Below are 23,728 nucleotides of genomic sequence, written 5' to 3'. Positions count from 1 at the left end.
ATTTTTAATGTGCATTTTTCTATTTATGAGTGACATTGAGCATATTTCATGTATTTAAAAGATATTTATATTTATTTATGTGTAAACTGACATCAAGTCCTTTGTTTTTTTTTAAATGTCTAACATGAATTACAATTTCTTTTCTCACTGTGTCATCTTTCCTTTGACTTGGCCTATAGTATTTTTTCTTGCCAGACAAAAACTATGTACTATATATGGTTACATTTATCAATTTTTTTTTAAAAGGGCTTTTGGATTTGAGTTATAGTCAAAAGACCTTCCTTGCTTGAAGATTATAACATAATTACCTACAATGATTCAACTACTTTTATGGTTTAATGTTATCTAATACAGAGAGCTCAGATGCATTAACCGATGTTGTCTTTCCCTAGATGGATTTCATTTTGTCTTGCCATCATTTATTAAACTCCATGGTTAATCCATTAATTTGAAAGAACATTTTTAAAAATTATATTTCATTCCCATATGAATATGAGTCTAATTTTGGACTTTATATCCATGCTTTTAGTTTGTCTATATATTCACACAACCAGTTCCTCTGTGTTTTAATTACTGAGTTTTCATATTGTGAACCATTGCTTTGAAGTATCCCTCTTTCTTTTCTCCCTGCTTTTCCAGGGTTTTCCTGACTATATTTACTTATTTATATTTCTATATGAACTTCAAAATTAGTTGATTTTTAATTTTTAATAAATTACATTGATTTTTTTAAACTAATTTTTGGAACGTAGACATTGTATGATGTTGAGTCTTCCTAGCCCAGAATTTGTTATGCCTTTCCATTTGTCCTAGTCTTGTGTGTGCATGTGTGTGTGTGTGTGTATGTGTTTCAAGATTATTTTAAAGTTTTCCCCATTTAGATTTTCCAATTTTTATTATGATTATTCTTTGGTATCTTATTTTATTTTTGATATTTCAAATGGTTTGTTTTATTCCATTATACCTTCAAACAGCTTTTACCTCTATATATGGAAACTATGGATTTCTATACATCAATTTCATATCTCAGCTAATATACTGAATTCTTGCATTACTTATAATAGCATTTCAATTGGATTCTCTTGGAATTTCCTGGCATGCAGTTATGTCATCTGAAAATAATGATACTATTACTTTTTCCTTTCTATTTTTCATATTTTGAATTTCTTTTTCTTTTATAATTATGCTAGCAATTTTATCTCAAATAAAAAACTGATACTGGCCCTTGCTTTCTTGTTCTCAACTTTAGCAGAAGGGACTCTAGTATTTTCCCCTTAAGTTTGGTAGGGCTCTATCTCCACTGATTCCCATTATATTGGACATTTTTGCTAAGAATACTTGCTGATTTTTTTTAAATGTCATTTTACTCTCTATCAAGATGACAGGATGTTTTTCTCCTTAGATTTATTATAGCATGTATATATTAATCTGCTCAGACTGCCGTAACAACAGAAATTTATTTTTACAGTTCTGAAGACTGGAAGTCCCAGATCTAGGTCTGGCAGGATTCAGTCACATGGCCTTTCCTCTGTGCATACACATGGAGAGAGAGAGAGGTTGAGAGAGAGCTCTGTGGTATCTCTTCTTATAAGGACCCTAATCCTAGTGAATCAGGGCCTCACATTTATCACTTCACTTAATCTTAATTACTTCCTTATTGCAGATATAGCCATACTGGGATTAAGCCTTCAATATATGAGTTTTTGGAGGACACATATATTCAGTTCATAGCAATATATTATATATTGATATATTTCCTAATTTTGAAGTTTCCTTTAATTTTTCGTATAAACCTATTTAGTTGTGACATATTTTTCTTTTAAAGTGTTTTTGAATTTTGTTTATTTTATTCAGGAACTTTTCATTGATATTCAGGGTAAACTGATATTTTTGAAGCAACAAGTCCTGGAAGAATGACTGGGACTTGTTTCAAGAGCAAGAATAACGAGATGATAATCAGGAAGTTAGTGGTTTATGAGAGTAAGCCAAATTTTAGTACCAGAGAATGAGTCAAATTAGAGATCAAAGTAGTTTGTTTTTTTTAATCAGTAATTTATCCGGATCTTCTATTCAAAGGAAACTATGTAGCAGGGGTCCCCAACCCCCGGGCTGGCAACCGGTAGCGGTCTGTTGCCTTTTAGGAACCGGGCTGCACAGCAGGAGGTGAGTGGCGGGCGAGCGAGCAAAGCTTCAACTGCCGCTCCCCATCGCTCACATTACCACCTGAACCAACACTCTCCCCACCCCCATCCGTGGAAAAATTGTCTGCAATGAAACTGGTCCCTGGTGCCAAAAAGGTTGGGGACTGCTGCTATATAGCAAACTCAAGTATACTTTTACTCTGTTTTGTACTGCTTGATTTGTAGCTTCTTAGAGAAGGAAAGTCTAAGTGAAATCCTAAGATTTTGGATGCAAAATTGTCATTTACTCTTTTTATCGGCTATGAATGTATGCTGTGTAGAAAAAGCTTAATAATGTGGTTTAAAGAAATGAGTGAATAAAAGAAAAAATAGAAAAATCATCCTTTCTCCTGATATGATGAAATTTAATTCCAAGTTGACCCAAATGATAATTAGTAATTGAGAGACCACTATTTTTTCATTTTTAAAGGTTGAATAAAATTTCCTTTCATCCAAACCTTATTAATTGGCAATTAACGTTTAGAGTAAGACAGATTTCACTAAAATCTCTGACCTATATTATTCAGGTATATCTTAGTTGGCTCAACCACTAGTCATTGTGAGATCCAAGGTAGAGGAGTTGACTGGAGTGATCCTCTCCCACAATGTATAAGTAAGTAAAGACTGTTTTTGCCTTGACTATAAACCTAAACCATGTTAGGTAATAAAACTTCTGTGCCTCTTTGTTGCTTATTGTACCCTCCATTAGAATTTGCATCATGAATGTTAGATTTGTAAGGATGCTATCCCTGATTATTTCTTCCTCTTCATATCTTCATCTCAGTTGCCAGGTGTGAGCCTCCTCCAGCCATCAGCAATGGGAAGCACAACGGTGGAGATGAAGACCTCTACACATATGGCTCTTCTGTCACTTACAGCTGTGACCCTGGCTTCTCAATGTTAGGCAAAGCCTCCATTTCTTGCACAGTGGAAAATAAAACAATAGGTGTCTGGAATCCAAGCCCTCCTACTTGTAAAAGTAAGTCACAATGATGACTGTATTAAGGGAAATGGAATAATTCAAAGACAAACTAATCAAGGCAATGATGAACTCATTCATTTGTTCAACTAAACATATACTATTATTAGTCAGGATAGCATAGGCTATTCTGCAATAATAATCAACACCAAAATCCCGAGGCTTTTTAACAGTAAAAGGTTTGTTTTTTGTTTGTTTTTGTTAGTTTGTTTTTGTTATTCTTTTGTTTGTTTTTTTGACTCCTTTTTAGTGCCCTGCTAGCTTGGGAAACCCTCTAGGAGGCTGTCATTTATATGGTAATCCAGATTGTTTGTATCTTCTGACAACTCCCTCACAAAACTTTCACAATCAGTTCAGCAGGGGAAGTGAACAAGGAGACAATCCTTGGCTCATAAATTCTTTGACTTCAAGTGATGTATCTCACTTTTCATTAAAATCTTTTGGCCAGACTAGTCCCTTGTTTCTGCCTAGTGTAAAGGACATAGGAAATACAGTCTTCTGTTTCTCCTGGAACAACTAGAAATATGGGTGGACACCACACTAATAATGTCAACCCTCAAATATATATTACAGTTTTATTAACTATAGTCACGAGGCTGTACATTACATCCCATGACTTATTTAGAACTGGAATTTTGTACCTTTTGACTCCCTTCACTCATTTTGCTCACTCCCCATTCCCACCTCTGGCAACCACCAATCTATAATTATAAATTTGTTGTTGTTGTTTTTGATGAGAAAGTTGTAGGACTTTATTCACATCGACTAAATGATGAAACCTCATTTTGCTAAGGTTCCAAGGAACTGAAAGGATATACGTAAGGCTTTAAAATATTTTCTTTGTATCTACTTGATATGTACTTGTATCAGGTCTCCCTGTGAACTATATCAACAGTAGCAGTCACATGCTTATTGCCACTTCTCTTTTATAAGTCAGATGTCCTTTTTATGCTTCTTTAGATGTTGTCTGTCATCGACCACAAGTTCCGAATGGAATCATTGTCTCTGGATTTGGACCCACCTATAACTACAAAAACTTTCTTGTGTTTAGCTGCAAGAAAGGTTATGTCCTCAAAGGCAGTCATTTAATCAGTTGTGAAGCTAATAACAAGTGGCATCCTTCTCCTCCCATTTGTGAACTCAGTGAGTATGAATCAACAGAGTTCCATATTTGGCATCTAAAGTTATCCAGGAGTATGGGTGTAGCATGCTCACAGTCACAAGCCCACTTAAATCCCAATAATCATTTTAAAGTAAATTAGTACTTTTCTCTAGTTCTCTCATGTCAGAAGGAAGGTTTTTTTGCTAGTAATCTCTTAGTGTTATTTGAGGATTTCATATACATATATCATAGAGTTTTGACACCAGTGACATCATAGATATTGCAGATTTATTTATTCCTTACAAAAATTTTGCAGTAGACAAGAGTAAAGTATCTCATCCAAAAAATAAACATATTCTGAGAAGTTTTTGAAACATGGAAGTAAAATTCCTTCAAGAGGTCTCCTTTTTAAAATTTGCACAGAGATGCTCTATGGGCTAGTGTTGACCTTGAGACCCTGAAGTTGTAAATGCATACGAATCAGTCATAATATTAATGATACTTATTGCTAACACTTGTTAAGCACTTTTTATGTATCAAGAACTGTTCTAAGTGCATAACATCAATTAATTCATTTCGTATTTACATGATCCTAAGAGGTAGCTACTTTTTTTTAAATCCCATTTTAATGATGAGAAAACTGAGAGTGATTAAGCACAAGTTCACATAGTTAGTTGGGGATGGAAGCTACTGCTACATTGTGGCTTATTCATTCCTTCTGCCATCACAGAAATTAGGTGACATTTTAAATATGTAGTGACAAAATTTGATAAATATGCAACTTGACAGACATGTATCCCCTCTTCAATCCATATGTACCTTTGGCATCATATTGAGTAGAAAAAAAAGCAAGATCCAGAAGTTACATAGGGTAAGATTTAAGGCCAAATCATGAAGTTCCTGGTGACAGTGTCATAGTGTCTGGGGGGAAGGCCTTCTATTGTAATTCCCCATTACGCAAGGAGACAGTGGAACGTTTGGTTTATCTAGCAGCAAATTTTTGCTGCTTATTCTCAGAGATCCTCTAATGCTTCCCCTGCTGAAATGCACTGACATGGAAGGAGAACTAAGCCCCTGTAGGTTGGCCCAATAACTTAGATATTGTGCCTTTCTGCACCATAGTGTGTCCCTCAATAGCAGCCTCTCAATCGCCATGTGCATTCAGTGCTTGGCAATAGTCTACCAGAGGTTGGTGCTGCCAAGCCTGTTCCTGGAATTCCCATTTGCCTTTGCTGTCTGGTTGTTTCCTCAATTAATGTGTGCTATACTTTTTTCTTTCTTTCTTTCTTTTTTTTTGGTGACAGGCTCAATAGGTCAATCTGCCAATCCCCGAAACAGCTTTCTTTTCATCTTTGTGCTTTTTTCATGATCAGATAGTTGTATTGGGTTACCAGACATCCCCCATGCTGTCTGGAATAGAAGAGGCTATGAGCTAAGTAACCAAGAAGTATTTGCAGTTGGGACTGCGTTGAAATATCAATGCAAGCATGGCTATAGACCTATTCCAGACGAGCCTCTGACTGTGACTTGTCAGGAAAATTTCACGTGGACACCATCTGAAGGGTGTGAACGTAAGTGAACTTTGTTTTGTGTACACGTGTGTGTGTATCTTCTTTTCCATTGAAAGTGTTGAACATGGCCTAATATTCTGTACCTTATTGGTTATAATTGATTTCTCAAAATGTTCGCTTTGAAGTACTTTTAGAGTTAATTTACTGGAATCTTTGCAAATTAGTAGAGAAGCTATCTTAAAGGTCATCCTGAAGATTGAGAGGGTTGAAAAATCATGCCCATCCTACTCTGCCCCTTCGAGTTCAGTATCAAATGAAAAACCAACTTGGGTATCAAACTTGAAAATAATGGATCAGCGTTATAACTGGTAAAACTGGAGTAGAGAAGACTACTGAATTATGGTCCAAATCAGATTGCCTTGATGGTCCTTGCTTCGCCATTTGAGATTTTGGGTTGCCTGGTTGAGGGAAAGTCTGTGAGCCAGACACTAACAGGATCGGGTGTCTTATAGTTATTGAGACTCTACTGAGATTAGAAAGAGCTGGGCCTCCTAATCTGGTCTAGAGAACACATTCTCAGGAGGCCAGTCCTGCCATAGGTAGGAAGAAAGACTTGACCAGAAATGTAGAGGCTTCTTCACCAGATGAAACCCCCTCATCTCTTCCTCCTCCTCCTTCTCCTTTGGGAAAAGTGAGTGAGGAGGTGAGGGATTGGTGGATGGTATTCTAGTCTTAGGTAGGAATGTCAGGAAACGAGGACAAGGACTCTTCATTCAGACTACTAGAATTCTGTCTTTTATAAGTGACATCATGGAGGCCTAGACTATAGGGATTGTTACTCCATACACTTAGATTTTAATATATATGTAAAAGACAGATAATGAGCAGTGGTGGTTTAGGTCAACCTATTGAGAGATCAATATTCGAAATCAGGAATTAACTAGATGTAATCGCAAAGAATCATATTCACAATATGATTGTGATTCTATTGGGAAATAATAGGGAACATTTTATTAATAAAAGGACAAAATTAAAAGCATACTTAAAGAAAAATAGGAGGGAGAATGAATAGCATCCTTTGGAGGAATCTACCCTAATGAATAGAAAAAAAACCCCCAGATATTTAATATATCAGTTTCTTATATATAAATGGATGCCCACAGATGCTTAAAAATCTACTTGTTTTCTAAATTAGGTTTAAAACTTCACTGATTGTTATGTTTAAAAAAAACATTTTTACCATCTATAAATCAGAAAATGAGAAGAAGTTTATCCAAGTTATCACAAATGTGCTATATCCATATATTGGTAAATTAATATATATTTATATATTATAATTAACATAAAATAAATATAATTAATAATGAGGTATATAAAAGTTATTTGTAAGTTATACACCTAATATAAATGCCAGGTATTACTATGACAATTTAAGGCTTATTTTCATAAATTAATTAACTTTGACAGATACAGAGGTAGTGCTAACTATATTTGCAATTAGGGAGCTAGAGTATTTTATTCTAAGTTATTTAAAAATAAATCTAGTATTAAAAAGTGTTATCTGAGAGAAAATTTCTACAGCTTTAAAAAATATATTTATTTGATATATATATGTATACGTACATATGCGTGTGTGTGTGTGTGTGTGTGTGTGTGTGTGTGTGTATAACTGAATCACGGTGCTGTACATCTGAAACTAACATGATATTGTAAGTCAACTATACTTCAATTAAAATAAAATAAAATAAATATATATATTTATTTACATTTCCCTTATGTCAGCTTTTTAAAACATTTCAAATTAAGTATTTTTTACCACTTTTTTGAGTTTTATTTATTGACATGCAATAAAATGTACATATGTAGAGTAATTCTATCAATTTGATGTATGTGCACCCTTTCAAAATTATCAGTATAATCACGATAATGAATATATCAATCTGTCTGAAAGTTTTCTCATGCTTCTTTGTAATTTATTCCTCAAGCCCTTCCCTGTCCTTCTTCCTTCATTGTCTCCAGAAAATCACTGCTCTGCTTTTATAGATTGGTTCGCTTTTTCTAGAATTTTATACAAGTGAAATAATACAGTATGTGCTTTTTTTGTCTGGCATCTTTCACTCAGCACGATTATTTTCAAATTGATAGATACGGTTATGTACATCAATAATTTATTCCTTTTTATTGCTGAATAGTATTCCATGGTATAAATGTCCCACAGTTGTTCAGCTATTTCCCCACTTAAGGACATGTCAAGGGAAAAACTTTTTACTTACTCACATATTTACCATTTCTGGCGCTCTTTACTCCTTTGTGTAGATACAGCTTTCCATCTGGCATCATCTTCCTTTTGCTTGAATTACTTCCACCAACATTTCCTATAGTTTAGATATGCTGGTGATGAATTCTCTTAGCTTTATATGTTTGAAAAAGTTTTATTTTGCCTTTGTGTTTGAAAGATATTTTTTCTCAACAGAGAATTCTAGGTTGATAGTTTTTCTTTCACTGTTTTAAAAATGTTGCTTCTACTGTCTTCTTCTTTAAAAAAAATTTGTTGAAGTATCATTGGTTTATAGCATTATATGTTTCATGTGTGCAATATTATATTTCTACTTCTGTATACACTACAGCATGCTCACCACCAAAAATTTAGTTTCCATCCATCATCATACAGTTGACCCCTTTATCCATCTTGCCCTCCCCCCACCTCTTCTCCTATGGTAACCACTACTCTGTTCTCTGCATCTACATGTTTGCTTTTGTTTGGTTTGTTTTGTTCATTTATTTATTTTGTTTGTTTTTTATATTCCACATGTAAGTGAAATCATATAATATTTGTCTCAAGATGTCTGTTGTCAGTCTTGCTTTTTGTTCCTCTGTATTTAGGGTGTCTTTTTTCCTTAGAAAGATTTTAAAATTTTTCTCTTTATCACTGGTTTTAAGAAATTTGATTATGATATGTTGTACCTTCATCCAGTTTTCTTTTTGTGTTGTGTGATTGGGGTTTGCTGAGTTTCTTTAATCTGTGGATTTATGATTTTCATCAAATTTGATAAAATTATGACCATTATTTACTCAAATATTTTTTCACCTCCATTCCCTTCTCTCTTTCAGGGGTTCTGCTTACACATGTATGAAACCACCTGAAGTTGTTTCACAATTCATTGTAGCTCTGCATCATTTTTTCCCAGTCTTTCTATCTCTTGATATTTCATTTTTGATAATTACTATGTGTTCAAGTTTCTTAATATTTTCTTTTAGAGTGTCTAATCTAATATAAATCTGACTGAATTTTTTAATTTCAAATACTTATCTGTACATGAGACAGCTCAACTACGAGTTTTTATTTCTAATGACCTGTGTCATTTTACGGTTTGTTTCTATTGATTGAATTTTCTCTTCATTATGTGTTATATTTTCCTTGCCTGTTTGTATATGTGGTAGTTTTATAGTTGGATGCCAGACATTTTGAATTTGATCTTTTGGTGCTGGATATTTTAGTGTTTGTTAAAAATCTCCTTGAGTTTTGCTCTGGGATGCAGTTAAATTACTTGGAAACCGATTATTTTGAGGCTTGCTTTTTAGCTTTGTCTGGAGGGATCAGAGAAGCCCCCCACTGAGACAATATTCTTCTGATTATTCTATCAATACCCCATGAAATATGAGGCTTTCCAGTTTATCTGATGGGAAGATGAACTATATTCAGGCCTGTGTGAGCTCTAGATATTGTTCTCTCTGCCCTTTTGGGTTCTTTATTGGTTATTTCCTTACATGCAGCTGAAACTTACATGCAGCTGAACACTTAAAGGGGATCCTCTGAAGATCAGCAATGCTGTATCTCTGATCAGCCATTTCCTCTTCATCACTCTGCCTGTGAACACTGACCTCTTTGGCCTCTCTGGACTCCCATCTCTGTTTCTTTAACTCCTTAACAACGTTCAGGGAGAGCAAGAAGGCTCTGCCTTGGTTCTCCCCTCTCTGTGCTGAAGGCTGAAAACTCTCCATACTGTGACTATCAAAGAGCTTTTCTCATTTGCTTCCTCACTATTAGGGATCACTGTCTGTATTGCTTGATACTTAATGTCAAAAAGCATTATTTCATTTATTTTGTCCTTTCCCCTTTTTGTCCTTTTTAAATTGTTTCAGGCTGAAAGTGAATCCTATCCCTGTTACTCCATCTTGATCAGAAGCAGACGTCGAAATAAAGGTTCTAAAGTATTGGGTTGGCCAAAAAGTTCCTTTAGCTTTTAAATAAAAGACACATTTTTCATTTTCACCAAGAACTTTATTTATTTATTTATTTTTTTAAGCTTCGGGGCTTCTCTTTTTTTTTTAATTAATTAATTTATTTATTTATTTTTGGCTGTGTTGGGTCTTCATTTCTGTGCGAGGGCTTTCTCTAGTTGCGGCAAGCGGGGGGCCACTCTTCATTGCGGTGCGCGGGCCTCTCACCATCGCGGCCTCTCTTGTTGCGGAGCACAGGCTCCAGATGCGCAGGCTCAGTAATTGTGGCTCACGGGCCCAGTTGCTCTGTGGCATGTGGGATCCTCCCAGACCAGGGCTCAAACCCGTGTTCCCTGCATTGGCAGGCAGATTCTCAACCACTGCGCCACCAGGGAAGCCCCAAGAACTTTATTGAACAACGTATTTACTGTTTTGTTCCACTACCTTCTGCCATTTTTCAGGGAACTTCATAATTCCATCTTCCCCAAACTTTTTATCTTTTTGAGCAAAGGACTGTTCCTGGTGCCTTTTGCAGTCTTCCAGGGAATTGAAATTTTTTCCATTAAGAGAATTTTGTAAAGACCAAAATAAATGTAAATCTAAATGTGCAATGTCTGGTGAATATGGCAGATGAATCAAAACTTCCCAGCCAAGCTGTAACAGTTTTTGCTTGGTCATCAAACAAACATGCAGTCTTGCATTATCCTGATGGAAGATTTTACGTTTTCTTTTGACCAATTCTGGATGCTTTTTGTTGAGTGCTGCTTTCAGTTGGTCTAATTGGGAGCAGTACTGGTTAGAATTAATTGTTTGGTTTTCCAGAAGGAGTTCACAATAGAGGACTCCCTTCCAATCCCACCATATACACAACATCACCTTCTTTGGATGAAGACCGGCCTTTGGTGTGGTTGGTGGTGGTTCATTTCACTTGCCCCACGATCTCTTCCATTCCACATTATTGTACAGTATTCACTTTTCATCACCTGTCACAATTTGTTTTAAAAATGGAACTTTTTCATTACGTTTAAGTAGAGAATCGCATGCGGAAATACAGTCAAGAAGGTTTTTTTCACTTAATTTATGTGGAACCCAAACATCAAAGCGATGAACATAACCAAGCTGGTGCAAATGATTTTCAATGCTTGATTTGAATATTTTGAGTATGTCAGCTATCTCCCACATGGTATAACATTGATTGTTCTCAATTAATGTCTTGATTTGATCACTATCAATTTCAGCTGGTTTACCCGACCATGGAACATCATCCAGAGAGAAATCTCCAGCATGAAACTTCACACACCACTTTTGACACATTTGATCAGTCACAGCACTTTCTCCATACGCTGCACAAATCTCTTTTTTTTTGCATTTCTGTTGCGTTTTTACCTTTCTTGAAATAATAAAGCATAATATGCTGAAAGTGTTGCTTTTTTTCCTTCCATCTTCAATATTACACAAAAATTCACCAATTTTGATAAGTTTCTTTTTTTAAATGAACGCTGATATGATAGCTGTCACAATACAATCTAACAAAATTGTTTCGAATGAAGTTAAAGGCAACTAAGCACTACTAGAGCCATCTTATGGAAAAAACTGAATGAACTCTTTGGCCAACCCAATAGTTCTTTCTCTTCAATTTTGCATCAAAAGAAAAAAAAAATCCTGACCTTAATCAATAACTAAATTTCATCCTGTGTATTACCTCTAAAGTTGATATAAAACTCTGAAAATATTTATTTCTTCATCCTTGAGAATAGAGAGGGAGAGGTATATATGAGTCAATAAAGCTTTCCCAAGAGGTATTCGTTAATAGGCAGCTCCAATCATTCTGAATGACGTAACCCCAAGGACGATCACAAAAAGATAAATTAAGAATTTATTTATTGTTATTCATGAAAAACATGTTGGAAATTAACATTTTATACAGACTTCCTTTAGCACCTAAGTATTACAACATTTTTGTTGAAGACTAACAAACACAAGAGTGCACAGTAAACACACCCATGTAACCACTGTGAGAGATATCCCCGTTGCTCTAACCAGTCACCAACCACACTTTCCTGTCTTATAACAGGTAAATGCTTTTCTGACTTATAACATCTATTTTAGAACTTTATATAAACAGAATGATTTGGTGTTTTGTATTTTGCTTCTTTTGATCAACATTTGCGAGATTCATCCATATTATGGATTGAGGTTGTGGTATGTTTATTTTTATGCCTGTTTAGTACTCCCTTGTAAAATATATATAATTTAGTTATTCATTCTCTTCTTGATGGGCTTTTGGATTGTTTCCAGTTTAGAGTTATTAAGAATAATGCTGCTTTTAGCATTCTTGTATGTGTCTTTGGGTACGCATGTAACAGATGTGTGCTGGATAAACATCCAAGACTGAAATTGCCATGACATAAGTATAAATATGTCCATAATTAGTAGATAATGTCAAATTTTTCAAAATAGTACTCTATATGACTTCAATCCTTGAAATTTGTTGAGACTTGCTTCATTGCAAAGCATATAGTTATTTTTTACAAATGTTTAGTATGTACTTGAAAAGTTGTGTATTTTGCAATTTTGGGGTGCAATATTCTACATATAAAAATTACATCCAATTTGTCAATGGTGTTGTTCAAATCTATATCCATTTCTATACTGATTTCTTGTCAATTCTATCAGTTCCTGAGACAGCTTTGCATGTCTCCTTGATGACGTCATTAAACATGAGCATCACTTTTTATCTATCAGGGGTATGCTGCCCAACACCAGAGCTGGAGATTATGAGAATCACAAGTGAAAGGACAGATTTTCCTGATAGGTGTGAGTATGCCTATGGACACAGTGTTTCATATACATGTGATAAAGGCTATTACCCTGTTTCTCCTGACGGAATGAGTTCATGCCAAGCAGATGGCACGTGGAAGCCTGAAATGCCAGCATGTAAGCAAGGTAAGAATATTGAAAGAACTTTTCATACTTATTCTACAGATTCCTCAGATGGTCCCATTTCGTTCCACAAATGATCAAACTGCTTAAAACCAGGTGACTCTGGGGTTGTTTTTTCCAGAAATATTGTGCAAAGGTGGTCACAGATATTATATGTACCACTAGCACCATGCAAGGCAGCTACAGAACAAGATTTATCAGTTGAAAAACATAAACAAACAGAAAGTCTTATAAGAAAATTTTCTTGTAAGAGAAAATAGTAGCTTTGATAAAATCTCCTTCAAAGTCTCATTTTCTCATTTTTCCTGCATATATAGTCTGTAAGCACTATGGTCTATGTTCCAGTAAAGAGAGACACCACCTTACAAACCTCTGTATTTATAAGTCAAGGGGGCAAGAAGCATTTATAAACTTATGTAACAATGGAAGCTCCCAGGTTGAGGATGTGACTTTGTTAGAAAGGGGAGCCTTTGGAGCCTAGTGACTTTTCTTGCTCTAACTCAGTCTTGCTAATTCATCTCTTTGTTTAAATACCAGAAGGGAGAAGAAATGAGTACCTAGGGCTATAAAGATCTGTTTCTAATTAGGTTAAGACACTAGAAATGTCATCATTATGGAGATATCTTCATTATGAAAGATTCTTCACATCAACAAGATAGAGATTATTGGGTATCTTAGTTTGGGTTACTCTGAAAGCAAAGCTTGAGAAAATGACTAGGGTGCCAGTGGTTTATTTTGGATGCTATAGGATCCAAAAGTAGGAAGTAGGATCCTAGGGAGTAGGAGTGAAGGATGAGATTGAGACAGGGAAAAAGAGAAAAGGTGAGTATTGTAAACAGCAGGTGCTCAATTCTTTGAGACCACTAAGTGTAAGGAATGCCTTTCAAAATTGTCTGTCTGAAGGATGGGAGACTGGGATGTTTGTCCACTGCTTTCTGTCCCCCATCAGTTTAAGGTTGCCCTGAGGGCAGTAACTGCCCCCTCAATTCCAGCTGTGCTTCTTCAACTTCAGAGAAGGCCCAAGGCAGAAAAACTGAGAGATTCACTGTGAATGCTTTCTGTAGAACACCATCAGTATAAATGTGAGCTTGTGTAAACTATGTACTCCAGTTGAGACTGTAATCAGAGGTGGACCAAAGGGATATGACATGAGTACAAAAGCATTTGCTACAGTATACCCTTTACACCACACTGATCTGTTTATGCCCCTTTTACTTGTGCTCTATCACTGATTCTAAAGTAATGGCTGGCTGCAGTCTCTTAAAAATTACTCTAAGGGAGGGTTAGTAGAATGTTACCTCTGATCTTGAGGCTGTAGTTGATATAAATCACTTTCCTTTGCTACCACCTGAGAGAGCAACTACTGCGCAACTACTGCGCCTGAGAGAGCAACTACTGCGCAACTACTGCACCTGAGAGCGCAGGCTCAGTAGTTGTGGCGCACGGGCTTAGTTGTTCCACGGCATGTGGGATCTTCCCGGACGAGGGCTTGAATCCGTGTCCCCTGCATTGGCAGGCGGATTCTTAACCACTGCACCACCAGGGAAGCCCCCATGCATTTATTTTATTAATAAAAATTAAATCAAAATTTATTTCTAATGGAGTATTTGAAATGAAGTTGACAAAAGACTGTATGTGAACTCTAGACTTAATATAAAGGTGAAAATGTTACCCTCACCATCAATGTTCAGAGCAAGAAACTGGTTGCTAGGGACATAAAATGTTACAATAAAGATCTTCAACATCAAAGTAGACAGAAAAGAATGTATTAGTGTATGGAACTGTTAAACAACAGCTACAGAACATAAATTGCAGTTTTAGAGAGCTTGAGGACTTTGGTTGGGGACAGGTCTGTATCTAATCCGGCCCTTGACACTTAATAGCTGTGTTACCCGGTGAAAGGTACTTAACCCCTTTCTCTTTTTTTCTTTTTTAATTTTTTTGGAGTATAATTGATTTACAATGTTGTGTTAGTATCAGATGTACAGCAAAGTGAATCAGTTATACATATACATATATCCACTCTTTTTTAGATTCTTTTCCCATATAGGCCATTACAGACTATTGAGTAGAGTTCCCTGTACTATACAGTAGGTCCTTATTAGTTACTTAACCCCTTTCAACCTCTGTTCCATTATCCACAAAATGGGGATGATGATAATACTTACCTCTGGAGTTGTTATGAGGATTAAATGAGATCATGCTGGTAATGCTTAGCATAGCATTATGATGAAAATAATAAATAATTCCAAGTCATCTATTGCTAATAAGTGCTATAAAATGAAAGAACAGTCATTGTTTATTGGAGTAGTCAAAGAAGGCTTGCAGATAAAGTGAGACTTCAGATAATGAATAGAGAAGGTAAGAACATTCTAATAAGAAAGGATCCCAGGAGGAAATATATAGAAGTGGAAATGCATATGGCAGGTTTGGGTAAAGATGAGTTAATTAGTTTGATTAAATAGAATAGTGATAGATGACTTTGAAGGACCTATGAGAAAGGCCAATAGAGGTTTTTTTCCAGATGTCTATGGGTTGTTACATATGCTAGTTATTTTATATTTAGAAAATATAGCATTCCAAAATCCCTTTCACTTAGTTTTAACCTTAGGAAGAAATTATCCTTCAACATAGGCCTTCCTCTGACATGTCCAGGCCTCTAAATTTATTGCAATTTTTCATACAAAATTGTGAAACTGGAGACAGTTCCCTTCCAGTGTTCTTACCCCAACATTTCATGTTCCTTGTTTCAACAGTTAAGTCACTGTTTAAGTTGTAAAATACAGTAATTACATTCTTATGGTGGTATTGTAGTTGTGAGAAAGTTAGGGATTATTTGGAAATCCTGCATTCATTCAGAGTCTTTATAATTTTTCACAGTTGAATATTTTCTTTATTCAGCCTGATGTCTACTGAGAATAATTCTAGTTTAACATGGCTCATTGTAAATAATTTATGCTTTCATGCCAAAACTCCTATTATATCTCCAAGCAGGGAAACATTTTAGCAATGCCCTAAAAAAAAAAAAGAAGTCCTATAATAAAGTGGGAGAATTCTCTCAGCCCAAGTTGCTTTTATTCACACAAGTTTTCTTCCAGCTTCTCAGCCTGAAAGCAGTAGAAATGTTTGAGTTGTGGCAAGTTATCCTATGGGAAAAGGATGAGAATGGGAAGACTGGAATCTCCTTCAAATCACCCGGATTTGGGAGAGTCCTGTTAATCTGAAGCTATGAGCTCACACTCTTCCCTCTCTCTCACCAGCCAAGTTTGCAGTTCATCTCCCAGAATTGCCCATGGACACTACAAGGAAGATATTATATATATATATATATATATTTTTATTAGACTTAAAAGTCAAAGTTTTTGCATTGCTTTACAAGTTTTCATCTTACATCCAATTAAATCTTCTCTCTATCCCTTACATTCTCATCCATCCTTCAAAACCCGCTTTAAGTTCTATTTTTCAAGACAATTTCAGTGAGTTGTACAATGCTTACTGATCTCCCACATCTTTTATCATTTCACCATTTTTTTCATTTTGAAATAATTTCAGACTTACAAAAAACTTGCAAAACCAGCTCAGAGTATTTCCATATGCTCTTCATTCAGATTCCCCCGATATTAACATCTAACATAACCACAATAAGATGATCAAAATAAGGAAATTAACATTGATATAATACTACAGTCCTTACTCAAAATTTTCATTTTGTTCCACTAATGCTCTTGCTCTGTTGCAAGATTAAGCATTCCATTTAGGTTTTTTGTTTTTTTGTTTTGTAACATGTAATTTTTAAAAAACCCTTTATTGTTTTAGAGCAGTTTTAGGTTTACAACAAAACTGAGAAGAAGATACAGAGATCCCCTCTCAGAGGTTTCCTATATTCCCCCTGCCTCTACACATGCACAGTCTTCCCCATTATCAACATTCCTCACCAGAACAAGGAAGATATTTTAATACCTTCTTATCCTGAAGCTACATATGCATGTCATGAAGGATATGTTCTGATTGGAGAGGCTAAAATCTTCTGCAAGTCTTTATGCTAGTTACCTTTTCAATGTCAAGGAAGTGAAAGAGGAGTTGGTTCCTCTAGATCCACCCACAGCCCACTGCTAAGAAGATAGAATTAGAAAATAGTGAGAGCAATGTTTCCTGTTGATCAAAGGTACCACATAAATTTTGTCTTTTATTTAGTTAGTTTGAATAGTTAAGTCACACATGGTAAACTTAAAAAAATCATTGACAATGAACTTGACTTCTCACACCTTCAAAAGCTGTCCTTCAAAAGCACAGCTCAGGGAGACGCAAGAGAGAGGAGATATGGGGATGTGTGTATATGTATGGCTGATTCACTTTGTTATGCAGCAGAAACTAACACACCATTGTAAAGCAATTATACTCCAATAAAGATGTTAAAAAAAAAAAAAAAAGGCACAGCTCATCCCTTTTCCAGAGGCACCTACTACTACCTTGTTCTTAGGTATCTTTCCAGAGTATCTAGAGACAATGTCTTTTACCTGAGAATATCTTTGTGGCTCTAGTAAAGTTTTCATGACAATCTCATGAGTTATTTCTAACTATTCAAGAAAGAGGAATCTCATGTGTTAATTCCCAAATCACGAAGTGTTAGAAATCTTCACAAAAGCTACCATTTTCCCGTGACCCTTCCATTTCCATTTTCAATGACCTGATGGTGCTCCTGGTTGGTCAACCTGTTGTAGCAACAAGATCAGTCAAGAATGGGCTTGCCTTCAATGTACATGGTATTTTCATCATTTTGCTAACAATTTCATTTAACCCAGGCGGATTATGAGGCAAGAACAATGAAAAGTACATACCTAAGACCATATGCAGATCAAGGCTGTGGGGTGTAGCAATTAAGAGCAAAGTTCCTGCTACCTAAAAGCTATGTGACACTGAGGAAATTATTAACTTTTCCAGTTTCTTTGTAGTATCTAATTCACAGAGTTGTAGTGAGGATTAAATGAGATAAGGCATGTAAAGGATTTAGCACATGACTGACAAAAGTACTAGCTCAATAAATGTTAATTATTGCTACTGTAATTTGCATTATTAGTATTATAATACTATTGTATTATGAAAATGAAAGATAATATAGAACAACTTGCAAGACCTGAGTATAACTTATGAACAGAATTTCTCATCATTTGCATTGTTCAATGCTGTTATGTTGTCTTTTACTGAGAAACACAGTATGCTCAAAAATATCTTTCCATTACAGCTATGTGTCTGAAACCAGAGATAGAAAATGGAACGCTGTCCGTGGATAAGGAGAAGTATGTTGCATCTGAGAATGTCACAGTCCAGTGTGACTCTGGGTTTAGTTTGTTTGGTCCCCAAGATATCACTTGCTCAGAGAACACAACCTGGCACCCAACGGTGCCCACTTGTCACTGGGTAAATTGCACGAATGTATGTCCCTCTGCTTTCAAACCTTAAAAGTGGTGCCTCCCCCAAAACACCATCAAGCCAGCAAAGGTGAGATCTGAATTTTGTCAGGATGTATAAGTAACTTACCAAAATTATCACTTTCCACCTTGAAGCACTGTGGTGAGCTGCGAGAGGCAAGTTTTCCTGCTCTGTGGCTGGAGCCAAGACCACTAGATTTGGGGGGGTCCCATAGTCCCAGATATCCTGACCCCTAGCTCTACATTTTATGTAATAAATGCTGTTTGCTCCATTTCTGGTTGATCATTAGAATTATTCCTCAGTTGTCCTTGCAGGGGTGCTCTGGGTCTCCTTTACAGCTCTGCATCTTTTCTGCTTCAGCTCTGCTTGGTTGCTGCTCAGAACAGATCTGGGCTTGGCCTGAATGTTCACATTTGCTAGGAAGCAATCTTTCCTGATATCCTGTTCATCCATCCATCCACTGGTCAATCTCACATTTGCCAGTAATGCCTCTTAAATCCTCCCCCCCACCCCCTGCCTCCTCTTTCCTTTAAATCACTTTTAGGAGGTCCCTGAGGTCTGTGAGCAAGCGCCCACGGGCAGACACCTCAGGCAGTGTCTCCCAAGCCCGCAGAATGTGGAAATGGCCCTAGAGTTGTATATACTGTCTCTGAAGACCAGATGTCTTTTGTTGGAGGGTACCCTGGCCCACCCGCCAATTCTTCCAGCCCTGTGTTTAGGGAGAATATGCACATTTGTGTAGGTTAGCGCTTGGAATTAGGCAGATGCCTTGTACCCCCAAAAGCCCCCTCCTGGACACGGCCCTCTCCCAGACACCTGCTGCGCTGCAGGTCCTCGGCTATCCCGAGTTGCGCGGCCCGCGCATGCGCAATATGCACTTCTTCTGCGGGCCTCGGGCAGCGGGAACCCTCCTGGCCCCTGTAGCTAGAGCTGGTCCCAGGCACCTGCATCGCCCCCAGGACAGAGAGAGACCAGTCCCTGAAATCGTTCTGAGGTGGCGGCTTTAAACTAGCGACAGCCAGTCCCCATTTTCACTTGTTGCCTGATGGGGTCCCCTTCTCCTGAACAATTGGAACGAGAGAGTCAAGTTTAAGAATATCACTAAGAAATTTTCTTAAAAAGAGGAAAAAAGGGGTCACTTTTGCCTTTAAGTCAATGTACGGAATCTCTGTTCAACAACTCTACTGTTCCTTAAGCACAATCACTCAATAAATGTCTGGGCTCGAAGCGCTGGATTATGATTACTGCTACTGAAAATGCGTAATTTTTGATAATCTAGACTTCTGTGATTCAAATGTTTAATTTTCTGGACCCGAAGTGCTGGCTAATTAAATGAGCACCCTTCAAATATCAGATTGTCTCTGTTATTGTTACTGTACCACGTTCGTTTTGCTCCACGCACAGCAAGCCAAACCTTGCAAGGAGTTGAGAGAACAAATCTCAAATCTGCTTCCCTGAAGACAAAGGGCTTGGGTATTTATGGGATAAAGAATAAAGAAGCTGCGTGGTCTGAGGCACAGGGAGCATGGGTAGTGTGGGGAAAGGTGATTGGGAAAAGGTGCGATAATTGTCATCTGTGCAGGTATAACTAAGCTATGGGCTTCTGCAAGTTCAAAAGATCACCAAGTGGACACTCACACATGCCCAGTTGAAGGGTTAGTGGTCCTATCCAGTCGCTACCAGCTCAGGTCCAACCAGATGCAACTGACTGCAAGTCCCTGGAAAACAACTGGGGCAAACATCTTATTGTTTAGGCGAGGAGCTGCTTAGAGGACATAGAAACAATTAAAACGACCTTGATTAGTAAAGGCAGGTTACAGGTGAAATGGATTAAACTAATGACTACTCATGGGTTCACTGTCATATTGGTTAGTTTGTCACACCTCCAGTACACAAATTCACAGATGTCAGCAATTAACTTCCTTTTTTTGTTTTTTTTTTTGTATCTCAGAGAGCATGCAATCCAGAAAATTCAAAATATGTTTATATCATTACCTTTGCCTGAATACTTTTACTCCTCATCCCAACATATCCAAAACCTACCTACTCTTTATCAACAGAATAGGGCACAGAACTTGGATTCTCAACGTAAAACACTTCTGTAATTAGAAACCAGAGCAATGAAAAAAAAATTACTAAAAGTGCAGAAGTCCTTTGGTGCTCCCTTCCAGTTTGTTACTAACTCACCACTCTACCCCTGCAAAGTATTCCAGTACCCTCACTTTTAACAGCACAGATTGGTTTTATGTTATTTAAATTTATAGAAATGGAATCATACATTATGCATTCTTTCTTTCATGACTTTTTCCCCTAAATATTATATTTGTGAAATTCATCTATGTTGTGTGTAGTTGAGGTTCATTCATTTCCATTACTATTAAATATTTCATCATTGTATAAATATACCACAATTTACATATTTATTCTATTGAACAATGGACATTTGGTTTATTTTCAATTTTTTTGACTATGAACATTTTTGCACATGTCTTTTGCTGAACATATGTACTTTTTTTGCACAAATACGTAAGGATGGAATTGCTGGGTCACAAGAGGTATGTATGTGCTTGTTCAGCAGTTTTCCAAAGTGGTTGTACCAAATTGCATCCTTCTCCCCACCTCTCCCCCACCCATCCCTTCCAGAACATGCCTGCTCACCAATGCAAGCTGTGTTCATTTTCTTCCCTTCCATTTTTACATCTCTATTCCTTTAATGATGCATTCGAGAATTACGTATCAGCTAAATTTACTGCACAAAAATCCTTGTCTCAAGGACTGCTTCTTGGCAGGCTAAGGCAAATAGCGAATTCTTATTCATTCATATATTTTTGTTTATTCAGTAGGTGTTGATGTGACTTTTCATGGTGAGTTGGGCCATACAAACAGGGTTTCAACCCTTAAGATTTAAAAATTTGATTTAATTTAATTTTATTATTATTTTTTAACATCCTTATTGGAGTATAATTGCTTTACAATGGTGTGTTAATTTCTGCTTTATAACAAAGTGAATCAGCTATACATATACTTATATCCCCATATCTCCTCCCTCTTGCGTCTCCCTCCCATCCTCTCTATCCCACCTCTCTAGATGGTCACAAACCACCAAGCTGATCTCCCTGTGCTATGCGGCTGCTTCCCACTAGCTATCTATTTTACATTTGGTAGTGTATATATGTCCATGCCACTCTCTCACTTTGTCCCAGCTTACCCTTCCCCCTCCCTGTGTCCTCAAGTCCATTCTCTACGTCTGCATCTTTATTCCTGTGCTGCCCCTAGGTTCTTCAGAACCATTTTTTTTTTTTAGATTCCAAATATATGTGTTAGCATACAGTATTTGTTTTTCTCTTTCTGACTTATTTCACTCTGTATGACAGTCTCTAGGTCCATCCACCTCACTACAAATAACTCAATTTCGTTTCTTTTTATGGCTGAGTAATATTCCATTGTATATATGTGCCACATCTTCTTTATCCATTCATCTGTTGATGGACACTTGGGTTGCTTCCATGTCCTGGCTATTGTAAATAGAGCTGCAATGAACATTGTGGTATATGACTCTTTTTGAATTATGGTTTTCTCAGGGAATATGCCCAGTAGTGGGATTGCTGGGTCATACGGTGGTTCTACTTTTAGTTTTTTAAGGAACGTCCATACTGTTCTCCAGAGTGGCTGTATCAATTTACATTCCCACCAACAGTACAAGAGGGTACCCTTTTCTCCACACCCTCTCCAGCATTTATTGTTTCTAGATTTTTTGATGATGGCCATTCTGACCCGTGTAAGGTGATACCTCATTGTAGTTTTGATTTGCATTTCTCTAATGGTTAGCGATGTTGAGCATTCTTTCATGTGTTTGTTGGCTGTCTGTATGTCTTCTTTGGAGAAATGTCTATTTAGGTCTTCTGACCATTTTTGGATTGAGTTGTTTGATTCTTCTGATATTGAGCTACATGAGCTGCTTGTAAATTTTGGAGATTAATCCTTTGTCAGTTGCTTCATTTGCAAATATTTTCTTCCATTCTGAGGGTTGTCTTTTAGTCTTTTTTATGTTTTCCTTTGCTGTGCAAAAGCTTTTAAGTTTCATTAGGTCCCATTTGTTTATTTTTGTTTTTATTTCCATTTCTCTAGGAAGTGGGTCAAAAAGGATCTTGCTGTGATTTATGTCATAGAGTGTTCTGCCTATGTTTTCCTCTAAGAGTTTTATAGTGTCTGGCCTTACATTTAGGTCCTTAATCCATTTTTAGTTTATTTTTGTGTATGGTGTTAGGGAGTCTTCTAATTTCATTCTTTTATATGTAGCTGTCCAGTTTTCCCAGCACCACTTATTAAGGAGGCTGTCTTTTCTCCATTGTATATTCTTGCCACCTTTATCAAAAATAAGGGGACCATATGTGTGTGAGTTTATCTCTGGGCTTTCTATCCTGTTCCATTGATCTATAATTCTGTTTTTGTGACAGTACCATACTGTCTTGATTACTGTAGCTTTGTAGTATAGTCTGAAGTCTGGGAGCCTGATTCCTCCAACTCCGTTTCTCTTTCTCAAGTTTGCTTTGGCTATTCAGGGTCTTTTGTGTTTCCATACAAATTGTGAAATTTTTTGTTCTAGTTCTGTGAAAAATGCCATTGGTAGTTTGATAAGGATTGCATTGAATCTGTAGATTGCTTTGGGTAGTATAGTCATTTTCACAGTGTTGATTCTTCCAATCCAAGAACATGGTATATCTCTCCAACTCTTTGTATCATCTTTAATTTCTTTCATCAGTGTCTCATAGTTTTCTGTATACAGGTCTTTTGTCTCTTTAGGTAGGTTTATTCCTACCTAAGTATTTTATTCTTTTTGTTGCAGTGGTAAATAGGATTGTTTCCTTAATTTCCCTTTCAGATTTTTCATCATTAGTGTATAGGAATGCCAGAGATTTCTGTGCATTAATTTTGTATTCTGCTACTTTACCAAATTCATTGATTAGCTCTAGTAGTTTTCTGGTAGCATCTTTAGGATTCTCTATGTATAGTATCATGTCACCTGCAAACAGTGACCATTTTACTTCTTTTCTGATTTGGATTCGTTTTATTTCTTTTTCATCTCTGATTGCTGTGGCTAAAGCTTCCAAAACTATGTTGAATAATAGTGGTGACCTTTATTAATAATATGACCTTTATTATCTTGAGGTAAATTCCCTCTATGCCTACCTTCTGGAGGGTTTTTATCATAAATGCATCCCTTAAGATTTTTAACCTGTTCCTGTCCTTCCTGCCCTTTATTTAAGATAATAAATATGTATCTTCTTCACTCTTTTGCACAAGTATAGAATTTCTGAACTGAAGATATCAGAACCCATTCTAGTCCCAAACCTTTCTTTAA

At 36.5% G+C, this 23,728-nt stretch overlaps 1 protein-coding gene across 1 annotated transcript in view; it reads left to right on the top strand.

Moving 5' to 3' along the window:
- LOC102997936 (zona pellucida sperm-binding protein 3 receptor-like) overlaps positions 1-23,728 on the top strand; it is a 59,961-nt gene that overhangs the window by 24,680 nt on the left and 11,553 nt on the right. The window contains exons 5-9 of the mRNA XM_028163845.2: positions 2,708-2,793; positions 2,965-3,159; positions 4,120-4,302; positions 5,635-5,832; positions 12,739-12,939. Of these exons, the coding sequence (XP_028019646.2) occupies positions 2,708-2,793; positions 2,965-3,159; positions 4,120-4,302; positions 5,635-5,832; positions 12,739-12,939 (863 nt within the window). The remainder of the gene's footprint in view (positions 1-2,707; positions 2,794-2,964; positions 3,160-4,119; positions 4,303-5,634; positions 5,833-12,738; positions 12,940-23,728) is intronic.

This window comes from Balaenoptera acutorostrata, chromosome 1 (genome assembly GCF_949987535.1).
Source record: "Balaenoptera acutorostrata chromosome 1, mBalAcu1.1, whole genome shotgun sequence".
Classification (NCBI taxonomy): domain Eukaryota; kingdom Metazoa; phylum Chordata; class Mammalia; order Artiodactyla; family Balaenopteridae; genus Balaenoptera; species Balaenoptera acutorostrata.
The sequence above is the reverse complement of the archived record's forward strand: the minus strand, read 5'-3'. Positions and strand labels throughout refer to the sequence as shown.